Source organism: Diadema setosum, chromosome 9, assembly GCF_964275005.1.
Source record: "Diadema setosum chromosome 9, eeDiaSeto1, whole genome shotgun sequence".
NCBI classification, from domain to species: Eukaryota; Metazoa; Echinodermata; class Echinoidea; order Diadematoida; family Diadematidae; genus Diadema; species Diadema setosum.
The window spans coordinates 2,066,651-2,082,880 of NC_092693.1; the positions used below are offsets into that span (position 1 = coordinate 2,066,651).

A 16,230-nucleotide genomic window follows, 5' to 3' on the forward strand; every position below is an offset into this window, starting at 1 on the left:
TTGGCTTGATAAGATTAAAGGGATGGTATAGTATTGGTGGAGATGAGAATTGGGCTTTTAACTTTGTGCGAGATATCAAGAAACCACTTAGATCGCTTTGTTTTACTCTGTTTTTGGATATCTCAGCCATTTCAAAACCAATTTTCATCAAATAAATGTTGAATTCCTCTTGGAATTATATGTTCTTTCATATTTCATAAAAGCTTTCTCATTACCTCACCAGAAAATGTTAGAAACCTGAAGTTAGGTCTCAACCAAAACTACACAATCCCTTTAATTTCGTGTGTTTTCAGTTCTGCGGAATCAACACATTGAATAGAGTTACATGTAACAAGCAAAAATTATTCCATGCATAGATTTTCTTGCTACCATGTAGTTTCTAGCTAAACACAACCACAAAATTTCCACTTTTACAGTGATCAGCAAGGAAACGCATCACAACATGTATGGTAAGGATGTTTGCGCCACAGGAAGATACCTTATGAAACAAACCCAATTTTTGTTTAAATATTTGAAAAGTTCTGGAAGATTTATAATAAATATCAAAAAGTGATCAGTCACTGGTGGCTGTGTCAAACACTACATAAATATAATGAAATACAATGTTTAGTTTTCTGTAGCCCATTTCCTTGGTGTGCTGTCATTAGACACCCTTGTCATTCTCACAAGGCAGATACAGCAATTAGTGCATTTATATTATTATTATAACTGCTTCTTTACATGTTTGCTTGTTTGTTTGTTTTTTTGTGGGGGGGGGGAATGGGGGCTAAATGCTTTTGTTATGGTTGGTTGTTGTTGACTTTGTTGCTTGCTTGGGCAAGATTTAGGCATGCTACAGATAGTCTGTACATAAAAATTTGTATACATGTGAGCATATTCATATACGGCTACACACCTCATTGATAGTTTTCAAGGGATAAGAACCATGAAAATACCCGAAAATACCCAATGAAATGAGCACACACACACACACACACACACACACACAAATTGATGTTTCCTAAAAAGGGAGATTTATTATACAAGCTGCATTCTTACACAAGAAGGAAAGGGAAAATGTACGAATATTCTACTGGTATTCAATTCAAATGATTTTATTTAAAAATAAAATCATTTGAATTGAAAAAATAAATAATTTGAATTGACAAATATTCTGTACACAGACTCTATTCACCCTGTTCTGCCCTACAATAGTACCAGACATACATGTATATGTAAACACACACAATGAATTTATGCCGAATGTTCAAGTGGCATGGACCTCCACAATAAGTATGCTTGATGACCCATTCACTTCATGTGTGATTTTTGACACACAGGGCATTCACCAGCTGGTGTAGAACCATGTTCTTCAGTGTAAAAAAAGAAGTGAAACAGGGATGCTGCCTAACATCCTTCCCCAAACTACTGTAAAACAAGATATTTTTGTGGCATGAAATTTTCGTTAATTGGAGCCAACAGCCTTTTTCGCCTCATGAAATTTTCACAAATTGCCACTGGCATTCAATGCATAGAGCATAGACGGGAACTTTCGCATGCACTTTAATTACGCAAATCTTGGCTCTCGCGAAGTTGGCAAAATTAAAATGCATATAAACATTTCTGGTTTGGTTTTACAGTACCTTTGCAGACATTACATCTCACACGGGGAAACCTGTTACATCAAGCTTGTTTGCACATTTTTGAGTTATCGGTTACAACGAGGTAAAATTGGTGCTCCCTGTGGCTGCTTTGCTATGGGTTGTCCCTGTACTGCAATCTCCAAATATACATATAGGAAATAATGCAACGGTTACTGGTATTCCAGCATGTTGCAACGTTCCTATATTTACATCACAAGCTGTATCTCAATATTTCCAAAACAAGATTTTTTTTTTTTTTTTTTCATTTTGATGTGGGCTGTCATTGACTTACTAGGTTGAAACAAAAGAGTCTCACAACCTGTGCATTTGTGCAATAAGAACGATGACTCTCATCCTATCCCTAATACAAATATTTACAGATACTTGTATATATATCTAGCTGTCTGTCTACATATATACACATTGCATATGATTCACTTTTGGAGGAAGATTTTGTAAGAAATGAACAATGATAAGACATTACATAATCAACTGAAAGCACTTTTCTGCATTTGTTGAAAAACATCTGTACCACAAAACCATTCTCCCTGGGGTACAGTGTGTCCAAACACTTCACAGAGTTAAAAACTTGTCAAAAGACATGGTATTCACTTGGGGGAAAGGGCATTTGTTTTGATATGGCTGAAAGGAGAAATATCAGAGGACTGCAATGGTCCCTAACAATTTATACAAATCATAATCAAACTTATTTAACTCAAATGGACATTACGGGAAGGGTAGAACGTAAAGTAATCAATATGATGAACTCCATAATCATAACTGTGATCAGGGCTGTGGAATATAATTCTTTTTTTTCCAAACCCATGGAAAATCCTGTGTTGCGACAAGTTCGCAACTGTTCTGTCAGATCTCAGATGAACTTCTTTACTTTTATTTTTGTTTATAGCCAGAAAAATTCCACAGGACAACACACAATACCAAAGGGAATCACAGTCAGTTTCAGTGTGTTGATGTGGAGGAAAAATGTGATTCTTTCAGGAGAGTAGAGGATGGGAGTTGCAAGGGTTCACTCAGAAGTGACCGGACAGGCCATGATGAATGCAACATTCAGTGTCTCCTGGACATGACGCAGCAGATTAACATGGTGCAACAAAAAGTGCAATCAAGCACCAGAGTTCAAAGGTCAAAGGCAACATTTGAGGTGGCCTCCTGTAGCCAGGGATGATACCTGGTGGGTGATCTGGATGTCGTCAGTCCCGCCACGCTACCTCCACTTCATCGGTTCTATATCTGATGGAGAAAACCAACATCATTGCTTGAATTTACAACCAGACATTACAATCAGTACAGAAGATGGATACACTAACACCATGTACATAAAACTGAGGTAAAAGTGAGTATCATGATGGCATCGACTACTTTGAGGATTTACTGATTTTATGCTGGTCACCTAATCAACAAAACTTACTGCACTTCTGGTTCAAGAACTACCTGCTTTCCAGGCAATGACTTTCACACTACACTGCATAGGGAATTTGAGGCTAAATCATTGATACATGATTTAGTACATTAATCATAGATGATTACATTAATCATAGACGATATGATGATAGATGATTACATTAATGATAGATGATTACATTAATCATAGATGATTATTACTTTTGGTTTTGGATAATATTACTTCAATAATAATTAATATTTGATAGTTGTATATATGAGCTCCCACGTGGAGACTGTATGAGCTCCTTTGCACAGATGTCCATTATGAGCTCCCTTGTGGAGACATCATGGCATATTTAATATTCTTGTTTAATATCTCTTATGTTTGTTTTATGCTAGTATTGTCTGGGGCAAATTATTTGTTGTATAGGGCCCCAATTTTTCTCTCCTCTTTCTTTAAAACAACAACAACATAGATACACACGATATTTGTAGAAGCACATCTTCATTATCACTGTCTGGTGTTGCATCCAGAAATGCAATGTTATACACAATAAATAACCCATCAATATCTACCCTTTACCACTAAAAGCCATACTATGACAAGAGTTCATGAATTAAACTCGACATTCTCGTAAAGCACTAAGTAATACACAATGCTTTTATGAATAAAAGTAGAATTTGGAAATAAAAATCAAAGCACGGAAAAAATGAGAAGAGAATCTCATATTAGATATTTGAAATTACAATCAACTTTTATTTTCTTTATCCTTGCAGTTGACTATTTTCCCCTGTACATTACAAGAAAATGGAATGATGTCTTTCAGCTGCTGTGAAGAGCAAAGAATATCCTCGCTTTACAGCAACTGACATTGTGACAATTTAAGTCAGTTTACATTGCTTCTCCTATAGTTTGTTACCTTTGCGTGCACCATGTTTCTTCCATAGGGGTGGTGATCCCAGAGTTGAACATCTCCCAGCCAGCCTGTGCTATCATAGCCCCATTGTCAATGCAGTATCTATCAATTCAGACCACACACGGAAAAATAAATTCAGTCGGATCAACCTTCAGGCACAATTTAATCAGTTACAAGATACAACTGAACTTTAACAACAGGTGATAACCAATGATAGTTAAGTCCAAAGTGAAACTCGCAATTTTTTTTTCTTGATTAATTACGGGTTCCACGAAGTAGACATCTGTGGACAGAAAGAGCAACGATCCATCAATTCCTATCATAGTATCTTACAAAACATCACAAACCCTTTTAGCATAATGGGTCCCTTATAATTAAAAAGAAAAAGAAGAGAACAGATGTGTGATCCCGAACTTGTTTCTATGACCAAAGACGGAGATGAGACCAAATCAGTCCTCACCTGTCGTCCGTGGCACACAGTGACGCTCCTCTCTCCTCCGCCATCTTTCCCATCATCTCCTGTAACCTGGCATTGCCTGGAGGTAGAGGGCATTATGTGGAAAATGACATCAGTGACTCACTCAAGCTGGTAATCAACCCTTTGAGTACCACAATCTCAACAAGCCAGGGACATTGCACACAGACAGCTTACCAGTGGGAATGATGGGGTTAAGTATAAAGTCAAGAGACGTTTCACTCCATGTTCAGATTGACTTTTTTAAAGTTAGTAGAGTGACAAAAAGAAATTGAGCATTGAAAGATTCACTGAAATCTACCTAGAACGAAAATGAAAATGTCATAGAATTTTGAATTTTTCACCAAATTTAACAAAGCAATGGTATTAGTCATAGTTACATAATTATGCAACCTGGCAGAGTTGATGATGTCATCTGATTTAAAGGAAATCTATGCCATTTCATTTGGCTTTTAGTTTCTCCTTTAATTATCCTAAAAAGGAGTGGAGTTTCTCTTAAATACAGTTCTAGCAGAATCACAACACTATGATCTATCTGCAGCTCACATTACATAAGGTAATATTATCTGTCTATGTGCTTCACAGGAACAAAAGCTACAAAGCTTCTGATTCAATCGTAGTATTGTAACATCATGCTGAGTATTAAAAAGTAACAGGTGATTGCTATGCAAAATGATACCATCTCGAAAAAACCCTAAAATCATCAACTGATTTTCAATTGTATCACTCAAGATTTCAACATATCTTACAAAACAAATTAGACAAACATTTTGATACAAATATCAGAAAATTCTTGGTGACAAAACCATCCTTGCTTCTCTAAAGTTGCATATTATTTGATTTTTTTTTTCTTTTTGGTAATTTGACAAACATTCATTAAATCAGCAAATACACCAAATCCCTTACCCTGCAAGAAAAATATAAATCTACCACCAATAATACTGTCATATGTTAGTGAACAGCCTACAAACATGCACATGAATGGTAGCATTCAGTGCAAGTAAGATTAGAGTTTTGATTGATAAATACACGTACAAATCTAAGTTGGCTACTCGTGATTAAATATCCATCTGTCCTACACATACAGCAACATATGGAGAGTAGATGCTGCTATATGTATTAGAGATAAGACATCATGGCTTGTTAGTGTGTACATATAGTGACAAAACAAAATAGAAGACACACGAGTATGAGGGATAAGAAATACTGGGCCTGTGACCTTCCACATCCCCAGTCTGCATGCATGTACTTACATCCAACGCCTCCTACGATGAGGACCTCTGATGATCCACAGTGTGCCATGGCACGCTCTGTGATCTCCACTAGCATAGCAAACACTGTTTCCTGCACAATAGGAGAAAAGTAAGACAGTTTTATCCATGTTCCTGTATCTACATCCATGGATACAACTCTGCCCCACTACCCGCCTTCCCCACCTCTCTCCCAAGATAAATAACAACCATGCTGATTAATCCATTTAAGAATTAAGAACACTTCAGTGCTCTGAATCCAGTTTGCATATCACTGTTGGGGTGACAAAACCTAATACCTCAAAAAATGTCCAAAGTTCAGGAGATTGAAAACACATTGCATCCAAAACACTCAGGCATATGAGATCATGTTTCCTTTAACATGCTGTGGTGGCTCATTATTGGGGTAAGACAGCCAGGATTTTGACTGGACATCATGGAACCGATGATCTAATAATCAATTTAAAAAGAGTGATTTTCACCAAAATTTGAAATACATGGTCTTGTCACCACAGCGATGATATGTTAGATGTTGCTGTGTTGGGCAAGGGATGGCCAAGCTTTGAGGTTGCCACATACATTTCTAGATATAATGCTTGCATATAAGATTTCAACATGTCAGAATACTACCCTACAGCCCGAGCGGCAGGTGAACATTTTTAACTTTCATGTGCCTGTGAAAATGAATATGGCAAGCTTTTCCACTGGCATTTGAGTGACACTCTCGCCCATCAAAGCCCAGATGTGATGTAATGAAAGTGAAACAAACTGATTTATGCTGCATAACAATGCCAAAGTCCTTCACGGAGGCTATCACATTACCACATAACTAAAGAAGTATCACATAAGCCCTCTTCAATGGCACTACTTTTCAGGGCACCTTCGCTGGTCAGCAGATAAATCTTGGGGAACATGCAATTAATCACCGGATGATAAGATTAAACTCCTACTCTTAGCTGGATGATAGAGCAGTGAAAAACGTCTTACAGACTTTAAAGCAAGTATAGAATACAATGAAATCCTCACACACTAAGGAGTGTTGCCACTTGATGCCCTTTTTGATTTATCTGTTTTCCATTTCAGATACTCAGTACTTCATTTTGGATTGAACATCCAATATGAGAGTGACAGTAAGATAGACAGACAGACAGACAGACAGACATATACTGTACGAGCTGAAATTTTCGCGGTGGTTTTATTTTCGCGAATTTCGCGAATCGCCTTTGAACCGCAAAAATAACAACACGCGAAAATAACAACGTGCGAATAGATAAGTACAGTTAGACCTCGCAACCGCGAAATTAACAACACGTGAAAATGTCCTCCTAGTAGAAATTCGCGAAAATATCTGGACGCGAAAATTTCAGCTCGTACAGTAGATAGATAGATAGATAGATAGATAAAGAGAGAGAGACAGAGATAAACCCAACAAAACTATCATTCACTGCTGTACCTGTAATGAAAAGCACAGATCTTCTGGTGTGCATTCCCCTTTCTTCAGCTTCTTGTGAGCTACATCCTGAAGGGAAGTAATCGCAGACAGCATGAAAACATTTCAGGACTGATATCAAACTATAGTCCAGCCCATAAACAGACAAATGGTTCCAGGTGTAGAAAGTTTCGTGAATGTCCCAGTCTACTGAATTAGCATATTTCACCATCAACTTCTCTTTCCTTTTTCCTTTTTATTCCTCTCTTTTGTGACATGGAAAAACTTACTTAAATACTTGTCTTCTATCCACATTGGCCCAACATGAAAAAAACAAGCCTGCTGATCCAGTTTGTACTTCAACAGTAGTATATTGCCTCTGGGGAAGCAGCCCACTCATGCATTCCCTGCTAATTTCAAGCACATTCCATCTTACAATAACATTTGGGATTACAATAGCATATGTCAAATCTGTAACCTATGTACAGTTAAACTCGCATAAGTCGATCTTCTCGGGACTGAGCAAAACACATCGACTTAGGCGATTTTCGACTTGTGCGTAAGTCAAAAAAAATCGACTTACAGTTACACCACACGTACATATGTATGATGTACATGTATGTTGTTTACTCTGAAGTCGAGAGCTGGAGCGGTGTGCCGCAGCACGGGTCGCCCGGCAGGGCCCCGGCTAACTTTGTATGGACAGTGCAATAGTATTGGCACAGGTTCGATTACTTTACACCCTTGTTAAACCTTGGGGAAGTGAATATGAACGACATTTGAGCAGTGATTGATTCCAGTTTACCATACTGTGGCTTGAAATGCGTGTAGAGGTGCAATTCTGATTTACCCGTGCCCGTAACTTTCCCCCTACTTTCCGCTTTGAAAACTCAGCAGCTTCATCCATACCACTCCACTGTACAGCGCTGCAAATGCCAAGCTACACTGCAAAGCTCAATACCATACTGTACATGTAAATGAACGCATGTGTACTGTACGAATGCCTTACTGCGAGTGGAGCAATACACAGCCCAGTCGCTGTACGTACGTACGTAGCGCGACAGCTGACGGGGCTGTACCAGCGGACCTCCAAACACGAAGAGAGTTCAACGATCGCATGCGGTGTGATCGCTTTGAATTTTGATACTTTAGATCATTTTTTTTTTTTGGTCACCTCAAACTCATCTGACAAACAAAATAATAATGAGTAATAAATAATGAATAATAAATGACAGTGATTTATTACACGATAAAATCTTATTCGACTTAGGCACAGTGAATTCAATGGTTTTTCCGTGAAAGTGTTCTTGGAATTTCATCGACTTAGGCGAGTATTCGACTTACAAAATTCGACTTGTGAGTGAATTAATACACGTAAGTCAATGGGGAAAAATCGGGACTTTTTAAAATCATCGACTTACGCGATTATTCGACATATGCGACGTCGACTTAGGCGAGTTTAACTGTATCTGCAGGCCTACTCTGTGCATGCTACATTTCTTCTGGTGGTTGAAGCAAATGCAATTTTCTCTCAGTAGCCGACTAAATTTATTACAGAAACCAACTGCTATGTTAATGTGACCACAAATTAATTTCTGCCTTTTTGCACAGCACATTAGCACTGATTTTAACCACAATGAATAAACTTTACAATGAAACCTGGAATAGTGTTCAACAAATGAAATTCATTCCACTGAAAAAAGCAAAAGTGAGAAATGTTCTACATGTTTGGGAGGCGAGATATCCCAGTTTTTAGCTGTAAGCACTTAAATTAAGAATTTTCCTTAAACAACTGAGGAATATATCGAAATGCTCACTTTAGGAATAAAGTATAAAATAGGCATAGAAAAATGCCTCTTTACACTAAAATTTTTTGACCCTTGACCTTACGGGATTTTGCCCAAAGTCTCATTGGCATACCTACACCTCATGTAGTCCATCTGGACTAGGTACTGAAAAAATCCATTGAATCTTTTTTTTTTGGGGGGGGGGGAGGAGGGGGGGGGGGTTGTTTGTTTTTCAAAAATTGCAAAATGAGATTTTGGGTGGACAGACAGACAGAGGGATAAACAGACTGACGCCCCCAAAACATGTTTAACCTTTGTGGCTGAAGCAAAAATAGTGCAAGGACTAGTTACTTCATATCATCAATTATGATAGCAATTCTTGCCAGAATGGCAACTTCTTGCAGCAACCACCAATCAGGAGGTGGGAGTCTCATCACTACCATGATACATGCCATTGCAGCTACCTAGAGTTGCTATCATAGCAACTTTCTGTGAAATGGAGCCCTGTACATTACAGAATATTACATAAAAAGATGAAGAAACAACAAAAATATGAAAGAAGTTCATGTCTGCGGTACCTCAATGTGAGATAGGAGACCAGAAAATGATACATCCATCCCTTTGACAACATAAGGCAGCTCAATGAACTTCTCGCCTCTGAAAGAAAAGATTGAAAGAGTGTGCAAAACAGACAATGATGCATATTCTGAGGAAAATACACACATACACAAATAAACCTACATACACTGTACACACATACAAACACATAAACCTCCATACACAGAACTGCACAGACTCCTGCACACTCAAAGTATTCAGAAATGATACCTCACTAGGCACTCACTTCAAAATATGAGCTGTCACCTCAAAATTTATGATAGCTCAAAGATTACCAATGAAACTTTAACTGTAAGCTATTTATGTATCAGTCCACTGGATGATACTAGAGGAAACCAGGAATCTACTCACATACACACTTGCTAACTTACAACAACCCATTAAATATCATGTTCTTCAGAGTTTCTCTCTGCTTCAGAGGGCATAAAAAGGGAGGGATTAGAATGCACAGCATAATAAATATTGGTGAAACAAGATAACTGGGTAAGATATACCAAGACTGAGAAATCGAAACAGTAAAATATGTAGAGAGTTTTGACTACTACACCAGCTACAGCAGGGCAGGTAAGGACTTGTCACAAATCTCATCAGGGGTAATCAAACTTTAACTTGCTTTAAAGGCAGAACAGTATTAATGCAAATTACTTGCACCAGAAAGACTTGCATACAAAAGAAAAGGAAGCAAAGATTAATATGGTAAAAGGTTATCTCACTACAATAAAGTGTATGAAGAGGATAATACCTTTTGGCCATCTGTTCAATGTTGTATCCTGGACTGGGATCATTCGAAAGCTGAAATGGATAAGTGTGGGATTGGCGTTCTTAGTCAAGCATTAGTCAAGTCAAAGCATTCCTCATCACTTAAAATATCTTGCTGTTTATCTTTGCACTGACAAGAAAAAAAGAAGAAGAAAACATCGACACAAGAAAAGGAGGGGAAACCACTCAATACCTTTCGGTAATATGCACTAACAGTGACGGCATAAAGTCTTCTTATGGTGTAATCACAGATCACTTTGTTGATTAAATGAGCTATATTTGATTTTTACCGGAGAGGCAAGGCAGGTTAAGGAATGGCTGATGGTGGGATTTGGAAGTGATACAGAGGCTGGGTTACACTTGTGAACCCAGGCACAGGACCAGAGTGATTGTCAAAAGCTGTTAGGCGGTCTATGCCTGATTATTCACCTGGCTTTACATGTACAGTGACAAAAATGCCTCCCATAGACCTTCTATGTATAAAATCATCTCACTTTTGACGTGCTTACTTTTTTCCCTTTTAAACCATGTTACAAAATTTACACTTTATATATTACTGCTAAATACTGGAAATGCCATAAATTTGATATTGATCTATATCTAGTACAGATGAAAGGAATTTGATGAAGAATTGGTAGGGTGCAATTTGACCCTATCAAATATGAGTATCAAGAAACAAACACACTCTTCACTTCAGGAACATGCAATCAACATCTATACATTTCAGCACAACAAAAAATTGCTTGATATCAATAATGATCTTTACCTTCAGTATTCTTGCAAACCTGTCTAAGCAATTACCAACAGCAATATCTATGGTTTCACCAAAAATCCTGTATCTCTTCTGTGAGTAGGCAATCACCTGGTTGGGAAAGACAAAGAAAAACAACAGTTGGAAAGCTTTATTTACATTGGTAATATAGGAAGCCTCAATACATAGGTCACAGAAAAATAAAAAAATGTTGATTTTGTTTGTCATTTTTCTATTAATGCTTCCACGTAGCAACATGAAATTAGCTATATGCAAATTGGTCTATGTTGATACACTAAGGTTGACAAAAATGAAAATAAATTAAACAATTAAACACTGTCTTTGTCATTCATTGAAGCAGATGCATAAAAAATAAGGAATACAAAACAATACAAATGTTCCGAAAGTCATATGTGTACATTGTCATAGTAAGATCAATCCTTTTAACAATATGTCAAGTATCTGAGATATCAAGAAAAAAAATTGTGTCAGAGGTTGAGATAAATGCAACAGCTTATCTTGAAATCAATACGCAATATGGCAACAGCAACACTGACAATGGCATGGACACAAAACCCTGATGAACACTCTGGCAAGTGAAAGCAAACCCAAATATGGCCTGATTTGGACATCAAAATATGTTAACTTCTGACAAGTGGAAATGCCAATCCTGTAAGCATCAAATAAAACTCTTGACACTGGCTGACTCAACTCCTCCTTCTATAAATTCCCCTCAATTACGGATGTAGACATAACATCAATGTTTACAGACAAATAAGGAAGTGGATTAACTGCAAGAAAAGATGACCAGTTTCTCTGGATGCCTACAAATATGGCTTCTTTCCAAGGACAATCAGAGTCTTCTCAAATTTCTTTACATTTTCCATGAATGTTCACAGCCTCTGTTGACTGCCTTTTGAGAGAGAGGGGAGAGAATGAGAGAGTCAGAGAGAGAAAGGAAAAGCCTGGGGGGTGTTTCATCAACGCTTGTCAGCGCCGACCACTGTCGGCGCTGACCAATTTCAGCAAAATCCTTGGTTTTGATTGGCTGAGATGCTCTGGTCACTGACTGTTACTATGGTGATTCAATTTGTCAGCGCCGACAAACGTTGATGAAACACCCCCCAGATGTCCCATGTTATGTTTTAGAAGCTTGAATTAAAACGAATGCTGTGAATTATTCACCCTCTAAGACTTTTATATCATTTTGCAATAGACTTGCTTTACTTGATTTGTGGTTTCGATGGTGATTTGAAAGAGAGGGTTACCTTTCTGCATATCTGGATGCTACTTACTTGTGTGTTTCCACCACTGACATACAGGACTGTCGGATTACTTGCTCCTGTCACCAGTCTTCCCATCTCTATGTCTGATTTCCATATGTTCAATACACCAGTTAAGGTACAATTCACATTCTACAGGCTGTATGTCTTCATCTTTTCCAAATGAAAACAAAGTCATTTCTTAAAGATCATTGAAAACCTGAAATATTAGTCAGCGGATCTTACTGGAAAAATTCACTGCTATAGATAATACATTTGTATCTTTAGTAATCTGTTAACTCCATTGTCAAAAGGAATTAGGTATGACTTGATAGGTAGAGTAAGGATACGCCCAATGCAGTGATTGACACCAATAATAGGAACATTCCAAAGCTGGGCCACTGTTCTCGCTACCACGGCAACTGAGACTAAAGGAGCACCCATGCCAGGTCCTGTGGGGGAAAAATGACAATGTCTACACATCAAAAATATTTCCATTACCTTGTCAGCAATGTTTTCTAAATTTCCCCAGAGTTGCAAGATACCACATAAGATGTTTCAGCTCACACAAACTTCATCAACATTTATATAAGGCTATTATGGAAGCCAACTTTGAAAAAAAAAGTGAGATATCTAAATTGAATATAAACCTTAATTTCAACAAAATTATTAACAAGACAATTTTTTCAAAGCTGACTTAAGATACAACTGTAATGACTACTGCAAATTTATGAACACTGAAATACATTTTGATATGTTGTTCATGTACTGTAGATAAATGGTATGATAATCATTGTTTACTTCCATTACATTCAAAATCATGCTATTATCATCATAATTATAATCATTATCTGTATGAACACAATTAATACAATGGCAGCAGTAACAGGAGTATAAGTATTAAAGTACACCTATAGGTGTATATAAATTTACTGTCCTTCTGAATGAAGATATGGAAATGCTGCACAAAGGATTTAAATGGGATTGCTGAGTAACAAAGCCATTTTAATCCATTGAGGATGGACTGATTTTGCTATAACATGCATTTCCCATTGACACCTGCCCGAGTATACTCGGGACTCGTCCTCAACGGGTTAATCACTGCAGTCCATTGGCTTTACATGAAACTTTAAAACTCACCTTTTGTGTAGCAAACACAGTCAATATCCTTTGGTGTTAGTTTGGCCTCATCAAGAGCTCTGAAAAGGGAATCAAGGATGATGTTTATGAGTTTAACACAAAAATTTCTATGCTTTCTTGCTACCTATTGCTAAAATCAAGTTGCATCCACACACAAGGCACTACACAGTCACAATAATGGAATTAAATCTGTGAAACATAATAGTTTATTAAGTCACAGATAAATGTCAATTGGTATGACATACATTCATTGCATTCACCAGAAGTACATAATATCATGCCTTTTTCTTGCTCACTCAAACAAAACATTAGAACAAAACACACTCAAACAAACATGATGTACGTTGGCAGTTACATTAGTTTGGAAAGTTTGTACTAAGCAACTGCTGATAACGTTTACAATTATTCTTTAAGACCAACAGACCCAAAAGACTCACTTCCTCAAAATGGACATGATATGCTGCTGATGATGTTTGGCTGTATCACGAGGCTGAAAACCTGTTGGTGAAAACCGATACGAGAAAAGGAAAGAATATTTGTGTTGAAACTGTCAGTGGTGTGATGAGTTCATGTGAATCTAAAAATACCAGCTTTCATGGTTTCTACAAAAATTCCCTTTAGCAAAATGTCTTTAGCTCTTCTGGGTAACATCACTTCAAGTAATTCCCAAATTTCAATTGACTTTTGAGGTCAAGATATATCTTCAGTGCATGGCCCTTGAACCTTGAACCTTGGAGTGATAATTCCATTCAGCAGCTCCTTGGAACTACCCTGGCCCCTTCACAATGCCTAACATATTTGCACTGTATACTCGGATGTTCTCTATGCTTTGAAGCATATTCATTGAAAAAGGGAAAAAATATTTCAGAAATGATGCACTCATAGAACAGACACAATAAAGTTTGGATTGGATATGTTGCTGCCAATATATGAAGAAGGAAGAGACAAGTCTCCAAAAATGGCAAGATTTAAATGTACACCTCCACTGTCTGCATACATTACATTATTGTTATTTTTGATGAACAGATATAGTATACTATACATGAAATCATAAGGAACACAGATATATGAAAATGCAGAATACTCAATAGTCTACACACAAGGGATAGCTTCAATACAATGTTTGGAAAGTGAGAATTCTTGATTCAAGTACCTTCTCCAGGCGGTGTGATGTATGTATGTCGTGGGTTTGAGAGGACCTCTCCATCTCTCACGATGCCAATACCAAGCTTGTTTGCACTGCCCTCAAATCCTATCACAGTCGGCATCTTGTTACTTGAATACCAAGGTATCCTTTGTTCAATACTGCTGATTTTGAGGCTTCACCACTGCAGAATTCAGAATAAACAAAGGATAATGGTACATTAGTAATCCTTATTACCATTTAATCTAGTTATTTCAGATCTGTTTGTATACAGTTAAAGCAAACCGCCCATATAATTCCACAATAATGCCGTCCGAAACCCATGCCTTTGCGCACAGCCGAAATTGGCATGGGAGGTCAAACCTTGGTGCTGTTTTTTTATAGGCTTGCCTGGTTTCACCATCATACTAAGCCACGGCTGCCAACCTTGAGTGAGAGTTTGGCGTGAGACACTGCGAGGGAGCGGAGCGACCTCCTGGCTAGCGCCTGGCGGCCTGCTGTGCGGCCGTACGTACGTATGTACTACGCACACAGTCAGTGTATGTAAAGCGATGTAAAGCACACGTCATAGCCATACATGTACTGTAATTTGCCAAAAGTACAAGCTACGCTCACGAGGTATAGGTAGAAACCAATCGTAATCCAATCGAAAACGATTATTATTGGTTAAGCTTTACACCCGCACGGGAAAATCTCGAAATTTTGGGCTTGAGCATATCGATATTCGGAATATCAGAGAATTTAGAGATATATTTATTTTTGTAGTCATGTACGTTTCATTTTGGGGGTTTAGCGTGAGATTTCGTTTATCAGTGAGACAGTCAAAATTGGTTGAATTGCGCGAGTCTCACGCTCAACGCGTGAGAGTTGGCAGCCCCGACTAAGCGGTGTTGCTAGATCTATTCTAAATAAAAGCATAAGCAACTGATAAGGCAGCATTCAAATACAGCATGTCATTGTCAGTGACACTGTCTACAGTATTTGCCGACACACGCCTGAGTAGCCCGACCAGACGCTGTTACGCTACGCGACGTACCATGTACAGCGACTGGGCTGTGTATAGTTAACGCCTGAGAAAAATAAACCACTGGCACTGCCTCACTGGGCACTGCTGTATACACCTAATTTACATACCGCTAATGCGGCGCTAGACGCTGGCACCACAATAACTCAATTTCTGCTTTACTTTTAACATAGCATTAGCAATAATACTCGCATTTCAAATACTGCTCCTAGGCCCTAGGACCTATAGGTATTAATAATTAGGTGTGCTACGGACAATCGACGACTCGACTCGCATTGACATTCCCATTGATTGATATTGTTACACGTGATTATATGTGACATTACATATAATTCAATAGGTGGGACCACACAATTACCACCCGGTTGATGAAGGCCAAACTCTTTTGGACATTTTATATATTTCTGTCGAGGAAACCTCTTTTTCATATCTAAAAAACACTACCACACGCTTAAAGGGCACAAAAGTTTTGTGTAAAGAGTATATTATAACAATATTACGCGATATTACTTGCGCTTACATTTTGGTTGGCTCTGGAAGCAGAAAGAAAAAGAAGCAATTTTACATACACACCGCCCTCTAGCGACAATTGAATTTGAGAATTCGACATGTCAATATGGATCAGTTGAAGCGACTATAACCATTGAA

General features: G+C 37.9%; 1 protein-coding gene across 1 annotated transcript; it reads right to left on the minus strand.

Moving 5' to 3' along the window:
- Positions 1-998: 998 nt before the first annotated feature.
- On the minus strand, positions 999-16,219 carry LOC140233198 (probable tRNA N6-adenosine threonylcarbamoyltransferase). Its single transcript, XM_072313312.1, has 14 exons — positions 16,103-16,219; positions 14,568-14,742; positions 13,852-13,912; positions 13,415-13,473; positions 12,625-12,726; positions 12,308-12,381; positions 11,028-11,123; positions 10,245-10,294; positions 9,463-9,541; positions 7,122-7,187; positions 5,672-5,762; positions 4,404-4,479; positions 3,947-4,045; positions 999-2,873 (listed from the first exon to the last, which is right to left on the minus strand). The coding sequence occupies exons 2-14, from the start codon at positions 14,680-14,682 to the stop codon at positions 2,834-2,836; spliced, it is 1,008 nt and encodes a 335-aa protein (XP_072169413.1). The 5' UTR covers positions 14,683-14,742; positions 16,103-16,219; the 3' UTR covers positions 999-2,833.
- Between the last annotated feature and the right edge of the window lie 11 nt (positions 16,220-16,230).

Bases quoted from the DNA above. Each gene is read 5' to 3' on its own strand.
- LOC140233198 (XM_072313312.1), bottom strand. From the start codon at position 14,682: ATGCCGACTGTGATAGGATTTGAGGGCAGTGCAAACAAGCTTGGTATT. The intron at 12,382-12,624 runs GTATCCTTACTC...TATGGAAATCAG, and splicing joins TGTCAATCACTGCATTGGGC to ACATAGAGATGGGAAGACTG. The intron at 11,124-12,307 runs GTAAGTAGCATC...TTTCCCAACCAG, and splicing joins TCAGTGGTGGAAACACACAA to GTGATTGCCTACTCACAGAA.